The sequence below is a fragment of the Falco peregrinus genome, chromosome 1 (assembly GCF_023634155.1).
Source record: "Falco peregrinus isolate bFalPer1 chromosome 1, bFalPer1.pri, whole genome shotgun sequence".
In the NCBI taxonomy this organism is placed as follows: Eukaryota; Metazoa; Chordata; class Aves; order Falconiformes; family Falconidae; genus Falco; species Falco peregrinus.
The window spans coordinates 75,709,713-75,723,928 of NC_073721.1; the positions used below are offsets into that span (position 1 = coordinate 75,709,713).

Genomic DNA, 14,216 nt, shown 5'->3' on the forward strand with positions numbered 1-14,216 from the left:
ATAGGTTTTGAAGTAAATTTCTACCATCCCCTAAGCATATTCAGGGGCAGTTCTGAAAACGTACAAATAAAAACCTTGCAGTCCTTAGGATATATGTATAAATACCATTTATAAGGATAGCACAAAAAACTACATATAGTAGGTTGAGATCATTAAGTCATCTTGGAAATCAGATTTGCAGCTGCTTATGCAGAGAAGCAAGAAACGGAAGTTATTGTAAGCAAGCTGAAAATATCTGCTGTCAAAATCAGCTTGTCCTGTGATCATCTGATTTACATCCTTCTGCTGCACAAAACAGTAGGTTCAGAGTTGCTGAATTTGATACATTTCAATGCAAAATTGGGTACCCTGATCTGTGAAAATGGAAGGGCAAGCTCTGCTTTCATTAACGCTTCATCATTACTGCTCTTTTGATTAGACAATATGTGGTGGAAAAATAATCAACACCTAGTGATGCACCTAATGCTTTCTGCAATACCTTACCAGTAGGGTTTTTTTGCCTCTAGGGTAGAGAGAAAAGGAAGAGAATTGCTTGCTATGAGCTGGAAAAGCAGCGCAGTTGGCTCTGGCAGTGAGGGGGTTGACTGACAGTCTGCAGTGCAGTGGAGTTAGCTGAGCTCCCTATATGGCTGTGGATTAGCTATATGCTAATACTGATAGGAGAAGAGGAGCTCTACGGGGCTGAGCGCAGTGAGCTGACGGTGGAGGCGATCAGAGAGTCTCAGCAGAGCTGACTCCTCAAGAGCCATGGCTGAAGGGGGTGAAGGAGGGGAAGATGAAATACAATTCCTACGAACTGTAAGTATCTGCTTTTTATAGGTCATGCAGTACATGGTTTTATGTCTCATTTCTATTCCTTTTCTGTTGTATTAAAAATAAAGTGTTATTTCTGTGCTGCGCTTTGCCAAGTGGGAGAATTGATTTTGTCAGTGGAAAAAAAATAAAGCAAGAATATGAGCTTTAATAGCATCAGGCAGTCTCAGTGTGTTCTTCCTTGAATCTGCTCAATAGCCAGTTTGGTATAAGGAGACCTATTTCCGCTGTAATCCCCTGTGTTTGAAGTGTCCTCATCAACTTTGTACTTGGGTTTCTAAATGTAGCATGCCAAATATCTGCCCTCTGAAACTTCTGTCTAGGTTAGATTTCACTGACATTAACAGAAGCTTTGCAAATAGGAGAGCCTTAAAATGATGAATAAACCAAGCAAGCCCTTGATGACCTCTTCAGATAAACATGTATGCAGACGCACACTTGTGTGTAGGGAATACCAACAGATGTTGAAGTCGGGGCTCTGCAAGTGTTTGGGTTCTTTATCTGCTTAAAAGAAGTTTATTTTAGAAGGAGATAAGGATTTCTTTGGGAAGGGGTGTTAATTAGTGAGATAGCCTTCACTTGGTATAATTTCCTATAAAAAGCCCTCACACCATTCTTTCCTAAGGCTTTACACAAACCTAGTATGACAATCAATTTAGACTTTTAAGCAATTAGTGTTCATGCATTAATTTTTGGGAAGAGGGTAAGATCCTTTTCATGTGTCATCTTGTGTATCTCATTATTTTTACTTTACATGACTAAGAGTGTGTTGTTGTGTAACTAGCATGAAAAAACTGCTGTTGATGTGTGTATTGCCTCCTCTTTCCATACTATCTTTACTTCACCTTTATCACAAATAATGTTCCAGAAACTGTCTCCTCTAGAGCTGATACAACTTTAAAAGGATGTCTCTAAAATAAAACATGTTAAGTGCCCAAAGCAGGAAATTACAAGTCTGATTTCTGGGATGCTGGGAATATTTATTTCTGGGAATTAAAGGTTGGAGAGTGGTGATGGCTGCTGCTGCTTATGTAAATTGTTTAGGTGTGATGAAGTGTCATGAGCATTTTCAAGCTTGGAAGAATTTCACAGGGGTAGGGAAATGGCTAATTACAGTGAAGTATCCTTTCCAAAATCCCTTCCACTTTTTTGAGGTATCTCTAATACATAGTTTTATATTACTCCGCCTTTAGGAGAAGGTGTTTTTATTCAAGACTGGGGCTTTAAACGAATGTCCTTCATCCTTTTACCTTGATTGAACAGTCTTTCTCAGTGATGAAGTGAGAAGCTTTGCCTATTCATGGATAGTCTGTGTGTGCTACATGAGATGGCAATTTCTGCTGCTGTGACCCATTCTCATGCTAGAAGAACTCCACTGCACTTCTTTCCAACGGGTAAAATAAAGTGCTAAATAGAGATGGGGGCCAAAAATGGAAACAGCAAAAGTGAAACTATGCAGAAGCATTCCTTGTACTTGGCGTTAGGAAATCTTATACAGTGAAGAAATGGACTAGATTTGTCGTGGCTATCAGTTACTGTTGTCTCTGCTCCATTATAACTTCCTTCACCTTTGTGGAGAAGGGATGGATCAATTGTTGTCAATATCTCAATATAATGAGAAAGGAACCATTTATTAGGTACCAAGTGCTATGGTGACGTAAGCCTTCAGTACTAATTACTTACAGCTTTTATTGCTGCCTAAACGCTGTTTGTACATAGAACCACGAAGTACAGTAGCCCTTTAGAACTCTTCCAGTGAAATTGTTGATCAATCAGGATCTTCTCGAGATTAAAATGTTTTCTGGGAATTTGGATTGCTAGTGAATGTTTCCCAGGTTTGTCTAGCTGAATCTTCCTTTGAAATTGTTGATCTCCATATTCTTATTTTTGAGGCTCTAGACAGAAGTGCTCTAGGATATTTTAGGCTCTCGGAGATAAATTTCTTAATGTATAAATTAAGATTAGACCTCTTTTGGTCCAAAAGTATGCTACAGTATTTTTTGAAAGAGCAAGTGAATTAACGCTTAAAAGTATTGTAAAATTAGGTTTTGCTTCCTTAAAGAGAAAACTTCCCTTTGTCCCTCATTTTTTGTTGGTTGTGATGATTTTTTTTCCTGGATCTAAGTTTTTGTATAGTTTTGTGCATAATTCATTAACACATAAAAATGATACCTGTATTTCTTTCTAGGGAGCAGCAGACTTGTGGACATATTTATAAACTTTCATGGAAAGCTTTTCACTATCTCTTTCTGTTAAAAGACAATCCTCATACTTGATTGATTTGGCATCAGTGGGAATGACAAAAGCCTTAACAACAAATTTCAGAGAGGAGAGGACAGTAACACTTTCATTGTCATCATCGCTGTAGTAGTAGTAGGTCTTAAGTACTTGTTTCAAGTAAGTCCCAGTTCCTGTGTGAAGTTTTTATGTGCAATGATAGCATTTAAAGGAAGATGTTACTTATACAGTTGTGAAAATTTTCATAAGCAGTAATCAATTTAATAAAAGTCCTTGTCTTTAATTAGGAATTGTTTAACTTGGACGGGGAGCTCAAGGACAACTTTAATGAGCAGGTGGTGTTTGTCCTGAGCCCCCAGAACAAGCAAGATATGAGCAGGACCATCCAGACAATGTATTGTGCACAGCTGTAGCATTACAGTAACTCTACCACACTCAGGTGTCTGGCCAACATCCCTGGTGTGTGTGAACCTTACAAATAATGAGATAGTGCATGCCTGCACTTAGCCTAAACTTAAAAGTTTACATATGCTTGGTATGTAAACTATTCTTGTTTTTCACTGAGTATAAAGGCGGGCGAGCTCCTGGGACTGGGCCAGAAGCCTCACCTATGGGTTAATACATTGAGTAGGAATTTTCCCAATTACCAAGAGACTCCTGGTGCCAGCTGCAATGGGCTTCCCAGCTGAAGTGTGGGCCTGGATGATGTTAAGGTGGTAATTGGTCATGTATCCTTTTCTTAGTCTCTGTAATGCTTTGCAGTAATGATTTGATGCTTTGCTCCTATTGCTTTTTTATTATATTGTGCATAATAACTAGTACTGTTTCATTTTATCATATTGCATGCTATTTTCCTTTATTAAATTGTAATATATTAAACTGCATTTATTCTTATATTTGGTTTGGAATTAATTTTTGCTTGGTATCCAGTCAATCAGCAAAACTGTAATTTAATTTCTTATTTTTTCCCTGACTTGTAAGTTCAGTATGAATATAAATAAATATATAAATACACTTTTTTTTTCTCAAACTGCTACCTTGCTGCTGTCTTTGTTATGAAATCTTTGATATTTTGTTTCTGTAATAATGCTTGGAATTGTTTCTTTAGTTTTCTTGTTAGTGGCCTTCATCCGCATTTGACTTGGATATTCAGTGTATGTGTGCTTACTTGCATGACGTGCATGGAAGGGAGAAGGAAAGCACTTGTCACATGTAATATGCAATACTGCTATCTCTTTGTTTCCTGTTCTGGTAATATTTGTTCTTTAGATGACTTCTCCCCTATTGTTTGTTTGTTATGCCTGCCCAAGGTATGATTATATGAGAAATTAATGAAAGTAACATTTATGCAGCATTAGGTGAGAACACGTAAGTTAACCTGTGCTGTTTTGAGGTGACATGCTGAGGGATATCCAGGGAACCCTGTTGCCCTTGGCAATGAGGATGAGTGTAAAGCATTGTTATTCGAGCCTTTCCTAGCTACTGGGACTTTAGTACTGTGACAAACTGACAAAGTCCTTTCCTCTCTGGAAATTATTCCCATGTTCTCTGTCATTCCCACTGCTGCTGAATTAATCAAATAGGAGGTGATGCCCTAGAGCAGATAGCAAGTGACTACATAGGTATTTCTGATGGAAGGAAACAAAAGCTAACAGAGCATATGACTGGGGAGAGGTGTATGTGCTGGGGGAAGTCGCAACCCTGCCCAAAACAAGGGAGCAGTTTAAATGTACTTGTAATGAAGCATATAAAAGTTGTTTACTGTTTTAGAGTCCAAATTATGGTGGTAACATTACTTAATAGGAATATTGCTTTGTTACTTTTCCTGAAATTCATCATATTAATGGAAACTGTTTCCACTTATTTTAATACAAATAATTTTTTTTTTTTTTTTGAGACAGCTCATAACACATTAGTCAAGAAAGTTTGGCCTTGTTTTCTATGGATCTGAACAGAGTGTGTGTTTGTGTGTATGGGTATTAGTGTGTGTATGCCTTTGTGCATGTGTCTGTGTATGCGTGCTTCTTTCCCCGACTGCTTACAAATTAATTTCTCTGAGTGACAATCGATTAGCAATTGATTCTTCTTTGACTTTTGCTGCTTTAACAGCTTGTCTCAGTGACCTAATTTTAAGTATTCTGATAAACCCCTTTAATCGCTATCTAAAAATTTACACATAGGAGTGGGAAATTGTTTTCTGTCACAGACCGAGTGTAGTTATCTGTTACACTTAAATAGCAAAGTACTGTTGTTACAAAGTCCTAGATTAGAATATTTGGATCTAATTTTTTCAAGATCTAGTCCATGTACATAGTTTTATACAATGAGTGCACAGATACTTTTTCAGGTATGGTTTTGATCGTTTGTGTGTTAAATTGCTGCTCAGAGGCAAGACAGTTGGGTGGCTCATACATGTGTATATGTGGGTACACTTTCCTATCTATATTGCTTGAAAAATAGCTTTTCTACTATCCAGATGTTACAGATGAGATGGGAAGTTATCTCAGTTTTACAATATGAACTGTTGGATATAGCATGAGTTAGATTTTCTTTCTTTCCAATCATTAGCAATCTGTTGCCAAATATAAAAAGTAATTATATCATGCCTTTCAAAATTATTTTAGGAGTTGTACTCCCCAGGATTAGCATGGAATAAACCCAGTTCTTCTTTAGATGCTCTTAATAAATGGTGTTTTATCAAATCTGTGTCCCTAGTGGTGTAAGCCTAGTGATAACAAAGAATGTGTGAAGTGGGAACATTAAAATAATTAATCCTTAATCCAACTTAATATCTAATAGTTACGCTACTAACTGCGTGCTGATAATTCTGTAGCACACATCTGTGTGGCTTGATTCCATAAAGTACAAATATCTGCTATATAATGCTCACTGGACAAATACCTGCAATATAGAAAACTTTATGTAGTAAAAGTCAAGTAAAACCCAAGGAAAACCTTAAGATCAAATCGGTGGAATTTTCCTGAAGCCCCTTTTAAGGCAGCTGGCACAGCTTCTGCATGCTTCTTGAATAGCTGAGTGTGTTCCATGGTATTGTTTTCAAATTAATTAGGACATTTTGTCTGTTGTCGCTGAAATGTACTGCAACTCATGATACAACAGCTGTCCACTAGTCAGTCAATTCCTTTCAGCATAAAGAAAGAAAGAATAATGTTACATAAAACTTGAGTTGCTTCTGAGATCTGGTGTGTACGAGGAGCTTCAGTGATTTTTGAATTAAATTGTTATGTATCTGTGTATCTATTTATCTCTGTGCATTAAATCTCCCCCTTCTGATCCTATTGGCACAATTTTTAACAATTGTATAGCAGTCTGTACTTTTAAGTCCTCTAAGAAGAAGAACAAAAACTGCACAACAAACTAAACCAAATGCTCTGCGTCTTCCACTCCATTTAAAAAAAAAAAAAAAAAGGTCTTTCAAATAGATTTTTTTTTTCTTTTTAAAACTCAGGCTATCACCAGTATAGCTACTTGCAATCACTTTTCTTGACTTCTTTTCCTTGTTTCTACCATGGAAATCATACTTAACTTTATGAATTTATCCTGGGTTAAGTTTCTTGGAGCTTGTAATGTCTTTCTTCATCAGTAATGTTGCTCTCTTTGTTTTCACCTATTGAACTGCTGCTTTTACTCCCTGCATGTGTTTTCAACTTTATGAATAGGTTTGCCCTGTTTGTCACTATATGCAAAACTATAAGTTTGTTCTTTGCCTAGGACTATTCCTTGCTGAAGATCTAGGTAATATTATAAGATTTACAATATGACAAATTTTCTAGTGCGTCATATGCTGTAGTATGCTGTGGGTTTTTTTGATGAAATAAAGATAAGATCTTCTGCAATTAATTGCAACTTCTTTTCAAGGCAGAATTTTAAGTAAATGCTCTACTGTCCTATAAACACGACAGCCATGACTTCAGACTGTATAGTGTGTCTGTTTTTTAGCTATGGACACACTGGTGTAGTGGTTTGATCTCTATATCAGAGTCATTCAATAAATTTGTAGCAATTTCTCTTTTGGAGTGAAATAATCTCATTTAAGTGGGTATTTCAGGCTCCTGGTAAGGAAGAGTTCTTTAGGAAAATTGCACTATGCTTAGGTGAAAAGGGGAAACACTTAAGTGGTTTGGTATGTTTAATACAATGAAAGTAGTTTGAAGTTTATTTATTGGTTGGAATTGTATAGCTGCTGTGGAGAAGAGGGGAAAGCCTCCTATAAGCCTGATAGAGCCACAAATGCATTAAAATTTCATAGAACTTAACATAATTTTTCTTGATATACTTGAGTCTTATCTCTGAGTTAAGATCTTGAGGTCTGTTCCCAGTTTGTGGTACATATACAGAATGAATTGAATGTTTATGCTGCCAAAAGCTTGCAATTAAAATAACAGGAAAGATAATAGAGGAAAGCAAAAAGGGAATATGAGAAGGCAGTGAAATGATATCCAACATGTTAGGTAGTAATTTTTCTGTTCTAGTTACAGAAACAATTATAACGTAGATTGAATGGTGTCATGAGGAAAAAAACACTTGCTTTAATAAATATTCTGGAAAAATGCATTTTCTAGGTGATAGTGTATTGAAAGACTATCCAGTAAAGGGAGGCAGAAAGGAGAAAAGGTAAATAGAATTTTTGAAGATACAACAGGTGGACAATGAAGACTTGCATCTTGATTACTCAGAGGTGTAGTTGAGTTAGGGACACACTTCTAAAGGTCCTGATGTTACAGGCTGCTGTTGGAGATGGTACATTGCTTGATCTGTTTCCCTGAATCTATAGAACAGCCTGTAAACCTAGATTTTCCAACAAGGATGTAGAGCAATGATGTTCAGAGATGTATTGTACACTGCATGTTGTATTATATGTAATTATAGTACATGCATGTATGATACATGTATGTATACATATGTCACGTGATATATGTATATATCCCACAAATAAGTATGGGATTTATGTAATGAGTTGTACTTCTGCCAGCTGATTCATATTGGCCCAGTCTACACCAGTTAAAAACAAAGCAACGTTGCACTACATGAACTCAGCAGTGTGCTTTGCAACTGTTTGTTTCTACAGCTTAAATTAAAAAAAATGCTATTTCAAAAAGTAATCAGTTTATGTATTAAAATATATTATAAATACAATGTGTTGTTACAAAATTCTTGTAAGATTGAATACAGTCATGATAGATTTAAGTCCTAGGATAGAACTAACTCCTTGTCAGTTTTTCTTTTCTTTTTTTTTTTTTTTTTTTTTTTTTTACAATCAAACAAAACTCCTCAATCTCATCTTAGAATGTTAGTGAATTAAAAGCCTTTTTGATAGGATTTGTGACCATGCAATAATCCTAAACAAATGCTCCAAGCATACATTTCCTTATTTCCCCCTAGCCCCACCAGTGGCTGTTGGGGGATTTGTCTTGTGCTCAAGCTCTGCTGTTTGGTGTCTGAAGGGGGATTAATATCTTTGGTAATAAACAGTGAGTTTGCTAGTGATGTTCCCACATTTTTATAGAATGCAGCAAGTGGATTGCCTGATCTGTGTGCCTCTTTACTAATCCCCTGCCATGCTAACTGGATGTGATTCATATTGAAATCCAGCTGTGCATATTGCTTCTTTCTCAGTTCCCATGGCAGTGCTGTGACCACACATCTAAATGCTGCCAGGTGCATTAGATACAGATTCCAAAAATTACAACAGGGTTGTGGGCAGGGAGGAGAAGAAAAATAAATTTGGCACACAGTTATTTAGAATATATTGAGGTCAATCACAGGACACTATTTTAAAGTCATGTATTTCTTGACTTCGTTCATGAAACACATATTTTCCCAAATGGCACATAATAACAGTGCAGATACATAATAAGCACAGACTTAGACAGTAAAATTTTCATCTCCATTTAAGAAAACAATAGCTAACGTAAACACACTTTAAAAGATTCTGAAATAAACTGAAATATTCATTGATGCATACATTTATGCCTCATGTTTTATTTGCTCAATTTAGAAACTTTAACATTCTGTTTAATATCATTAGAAGTCACCAGACCATTCCATATGTAGTGATTTTGGTGCTGAAAGATTTAAAATTGTGTACCAGGCACTACTTTAAAAGTATGTATGTTGTTCTAATTGCAGAAGATGTTTTGCTCCTAAAAACATACTTGGTTAACTTTTGGAATCTTATTTTTTGGAAAGTTACAGTAATGTTCTGAAGCACAACCGGCAAATAAGTGACATCCTCGGAGTGTGTCTAAAGTAGTTCAAGATCAGGATATGCATAGGGATTATAAAAATCTACAGGAGAGTTCTGCCCCCCTACCCTGATCTGCTTCTGGTAGTGTCTCACGTGCAGTATGATGTATACATACATGTGTTGGTCAGCCATTGCACACCTGCTGTCAGTCAACTCTTGGTCTTAACAGGTGTGGATAAGCTGTAAATAGGAGCTGCTGGCCAGTCTGTTGATCAGGTAACCTCTCTTTTCCTGTTCCCTCTTTTGGCATGTCATGTCTATAGTGAGAAGTGGCAGCTTCAATCAGTAGAAGCAATGGCAGAGGCAACAGCAACATAAGGTGAAAGATTCAATACTAACATCAGGTTTGCTCCTTCTACTGGGCTTTTATCCAAATAAGCAAGTGCTAGTTCCTCAGTAAGACGAGTAGTCAGCACATGTCTCTGCTATTTTTAGCCCACAACAAACATGTCTGTCAATCTTGAGCATTTTGGCTACTTCAGCACTCAACCAGGTTCTCCAACGCCTTGTATCAGAAATCCAATTTCCCTTGACCCAATTGCAACAACTTGAATTCTCTTCAATAACAATATGGTACAAAAGAACTGCAACTTAAATAAAATCCTTTACAAATTAATTGTATGAACAATAGAATTTCAACTCAGAAACTTGAAACAGCTGCTTAGCAGAAGATGCAGAACTAATTTAAAACACTGAAGTTTTAACACGCTTTCAAACTGCATCAGCAATACTATGTACAATCAGGAGTACAAGGATCATCAAGCTTAGAATATATAATAAAGTGCCTCGGATGATTCACTAAATTGTTTAAAGCCAAATGACTTCCATCTCCCAAGGCTCCCTCTGAAGTTCATTGACTGCACTGTCTCAACTTTTCTGTATATGGAAAATGCCCAGAGGACCTAGTACATATTAAAGACACAATGTCAGTAGTTTGTCGAACTCAGAAGCTCTTTGATAATGTATAGAAACGTTGATACAGTCAGTTAACATTTTGGTTAAAGAAAAATAAAAAATACTAACCCCCCCCCCCCCCCCCCCCAACCTGTCAGTATTATATTCCAAGTTACTAATGTAACCTTCTAAAATGCATATCTACCTCTGTTGCACTTCCCAAAAGATCAGAATCAACAGAGTTTATAGTTCCTATGTTGCCAAAGCTGGGAAAGGTAGACTTCAGAATTTTGAAGACCTCAGTCTGAGCTTGTATGCCATGCCTGCCTTTGTTGTTACCAGGTAAACTTGTCATGAAGAACATTGACAGGACAAAAGATTCCTTGCTGCATACGTGTTGACAATCACAGGAAAAAGTGCTAATAACGGATAAATAAGATTTGATTTCCTGATCAGTCACTATCTGTGGGACTTAAATAGTGATTGTGCTAATAATGTGCGCCAAACCTTCATCTAAGACTGCATATTTTCCTTTATGTGCTGTTTACACACATTAGAATTAATAAGGAGTGAGGTTTTTAAAATGTATGGAACAATATTAGCTTTTTAATTTGCAGACCCTAAACTTTTTCTGTAAGAGTTGTGAGTTGCTGTAGAGTGAATTTAAGACTCCTTACTTGCTTTCTTAGTAAGATTATGCAGAACTTTTGGAAATAGTCCTGCCTGAATAATGTGGGATTTGGCCTTCATTGTCTTCATTTATTTCAGTTACTTCGTTACCATGCCTGGAAATAGTTGTAGGTAATCTGGTATAGGTGAAGTTGCAGGGAGTGGCTGATGCTGACTAGCACTTTTGATGGCTGAATCACCCAGGTGTTTCAATCGGTATGTTAGAAGCATTGTTTTCAACTATTTTTTTTAGCACAATGTAACTAACATGTGAGTGCAAAGCTTTCAAAATATCAAGAGTTTTTTCTACTTGCTAGACTGGATCTTAGGTGACTGTCTTGGGTAAGATTAAATTGGCCCCATCTTAAATGTAACTCTATGCTGTGAGTGGGAAAAGTAGTTGTGTGCTTGAATACATAGTACCTCAATACTAATACTTAAACAGAACCTTGATTCTCATAGATAGGTAATCTCACTGGAATCAGTGATCATTGATGGATGATTATTAAAGTTCCAACTGAGTCTCATGAAACTGAAATTTAGCAGTTTTAGTGACCCTTCTGCTGTTACAACCCTTAAAGAAATTCTATCAATCAATGTAAATCTCTTCCATTAGTCACTGGGAATGTCAATTATTGGTGTTTGGTTTTACATGATTTATTTATTGTGTGTATTGTGGTTTTGCTCAAGATATCCATGACCTTTTAAAAATTTCTTCTGCATATATATATATGTGGTAAAATTTTTGATCTTGTACAGATCCAAAAACTTTCTGCCTGTACAGTTAAGTGACATTGATATTACCTGGTCCAATATAAGATGCAATGTAGCATATTTGGATTATAGGATTATCTTCAAATTTGTATCTAATCAGACCCATAAATTTTTTTCTTATGTTTATCTTTGTACAGATGTTGATGTATCTTTTTTGTATAATAATGATCTTGATGTATTTCTTGGAGTGTTTAAAACTGTTTTTGATATCAGATATTTATAAAGATAGAAAAAAATGGTTGCTTTATATGCAACTAATAAAATCAACTATGATAGCACTTAGGAAAAAAACTTCAATAATAGAAGTGTATTAATATAAATTGGTGTTTTAAAAGAGAAGGAAAATTGAGGAGATATTATAGGACTTTTTTGCACCTTTGTGGTTTTAAGGCAATGATTTTATGCAGCACTGAAAAGATAAACTTAAGGGACAAAGCTTGTTTTATAGAAGTGAATATAATGGTGTTCCTGAAGGGTATAGGATGTGGGATTTTATTCTTCACCAGTGATGTGAACATTCTCCCATTGTTACTTCAGTTTAATGTGTGAAATGGTAAGGGTATTTCAAACTTGGCTTGACAAAGAACTGTTTTGCTTTACTCATGCTAATCCACCTGAGTTTCAGAATTTTGTTACACATTTTGCACCTGATCTTCTTTATGCACAAAATTAACTATGCTGTATGGTATGCTTGTATGATTGCGAATGTTAAAGCAGCATATAGCAGCTACTAAACCAGCCAGATGTAAACAAATGGTGAGGTTTAAAAGAAGAACCTGGTATGATACATCATTCATTGTAAATGTTGTTTAAACAGCTAGTTTGTTCTTCTAATATAGAATACATTCTAATCTCTAGGTTGTTACGCAATAATGAGTCTCCTCAAGGAGGAAAAAAGTAGGTTATCACCTGCATTTAAAACTTCCACTTCTCAAAGTATATTGATAATGTTAAATAATTTACTTTATTAGGGAAGGGCATTTTATCAGAAGAGAAAATGTTTCTCACAGACTTTTGAACGTTCTTGCTTTGAAATGACACTGTTTGATGACTCATTGTGAAAGCCCTAGCTAGCCCAAGTGCAGATAATTCACAGAAGCTGTCATTAATGACCTTTTACTGCTAACCAGAGTATAGTTCCTACTTCTTGTCACACCATTGCACAAACAATAAGCTATAAAACTGTATCCACTCCTGCCTTGTTATTGAAAAAAACACAAACTTTGAGGGAAGCTGAGTCAGGAAGTACAGTCCCTCCATGATTAAGCTGAAATTCAGGAATCTTGATGGTATGGAAGATTCTAGATTCACTCTGAGCATGTAACTTCCATTTCATGACAGAGGTTTATTTTTGTTAGTAAGACTTATTAATTTTTATTTTCCAGGGATCTTTCTACATCAGCTTCTCTCAAGCTTGACTTTAGGCTTAAAAACCAACATTGACTAAATAAGGGTCTGTATATAAGGCTTATGTTACCACTCTAACTGGCAAATTGACCTTTCTTATCCTTGCCAATATGAAGACCATTTAGAATCATAAACCACAACATTCTAAAGGGTGAAATGCATTCACCACAACATAGAAAATGGGGGGACAAAATCTTCAAGGAAAAAATAATGATGGCCAAAAGGTGATAGTTGTGATATTCTGTTATAGGTAATCTGTGACATCAGCAGAATGTTTCTAGAGCTGTTTAGAAAATTAAACACATAATTGCACAGCTCTATCCTGTATTCATGCAATCTAACTTTATCCTAATCAATTTACTACTTTTATTTTTCACATCTGTGTTTCTTTTCTTTGTTTATCTATAAAAACAGAAAGCAGCAGTAATAACAGAAGTCAGTAATAACATGGGAGATGATGGAAGATTATCCTGACCTCAGGCTACTTCCAGGCAACATCAGTTAACTATATCCAACCTCTTTATTTTTGTGCATCTCTTAAATCTCCAGCACCCATTGCTGTAGGGAAACACTCTATCAGATGTCTGTGTAATTTAGCTATCTCAGAACACCAGATTCAGACATCAACTTCTGTGTATTCTGTTTTTTCTTCCTATCATTTCTTGAGACAGGTGTTTTCACAGTAAGTAAACTGGAGCTTGCAGTTACAATAGAAGTTGCTGAGCTATTCCTTTCAAGTGCAGCTGCAGAGGACAGAGGCAAAGACATGGTTATTATTTACTGAAAAGCAGGTACACTGTATAAACCTGGCAAAAGTAGTGAGCTTTTCGCAGTGCTGAGAGTTAGCCCACATCAGATCATGTCACTGTCCAGGTGTTGCTTTCTTTGGTAGTTGAGGTAGCATCTCCAGGGTAACTTCTATCTCCTTTTGTTCAAGCGGAGATTTACGTAGTCAGGGTTCTTGGCATATATGACCTTTGCTTGGTTTCTTTAAATGGTTGTCAGTTCTGTACCTTTTTCATACTGGTCAGATACAAGGTTAGTGGTTTGATTGTAGGATAACTGCACATTGATCAGGTGAGCACTTCTGGGGTGACACACAAAGCAGAGTTACAATGTTTGCAGAAATACTGCCTTAGACAATACTGGGCAA

At 36.2% G+C, this 14,216-nt stretch overlaps 1 protein-coding gene across 1 annotated transcript in view; it reads left to right on the top strand.

The window, feature by feature from the left end:
* Positions 1-652: 652 nt before the first annotated feature.
* Positions 653-14,216, top strand: part of RYR3 (ryanodine receptor 3) — a 233,209-nt gene continuing 219,645 nt past the window's right edge. The window contains exon 1 of the mRNA XM_055811431.1: positions 653-798. Coding sequence (XP_055667406.1) covers positions 748-798 — 51 coding nt within the window. The 5' untranslated portion in view covers positions 653-747. The remainder of the gene's footprint in view (positions 799-14,216) is intronic.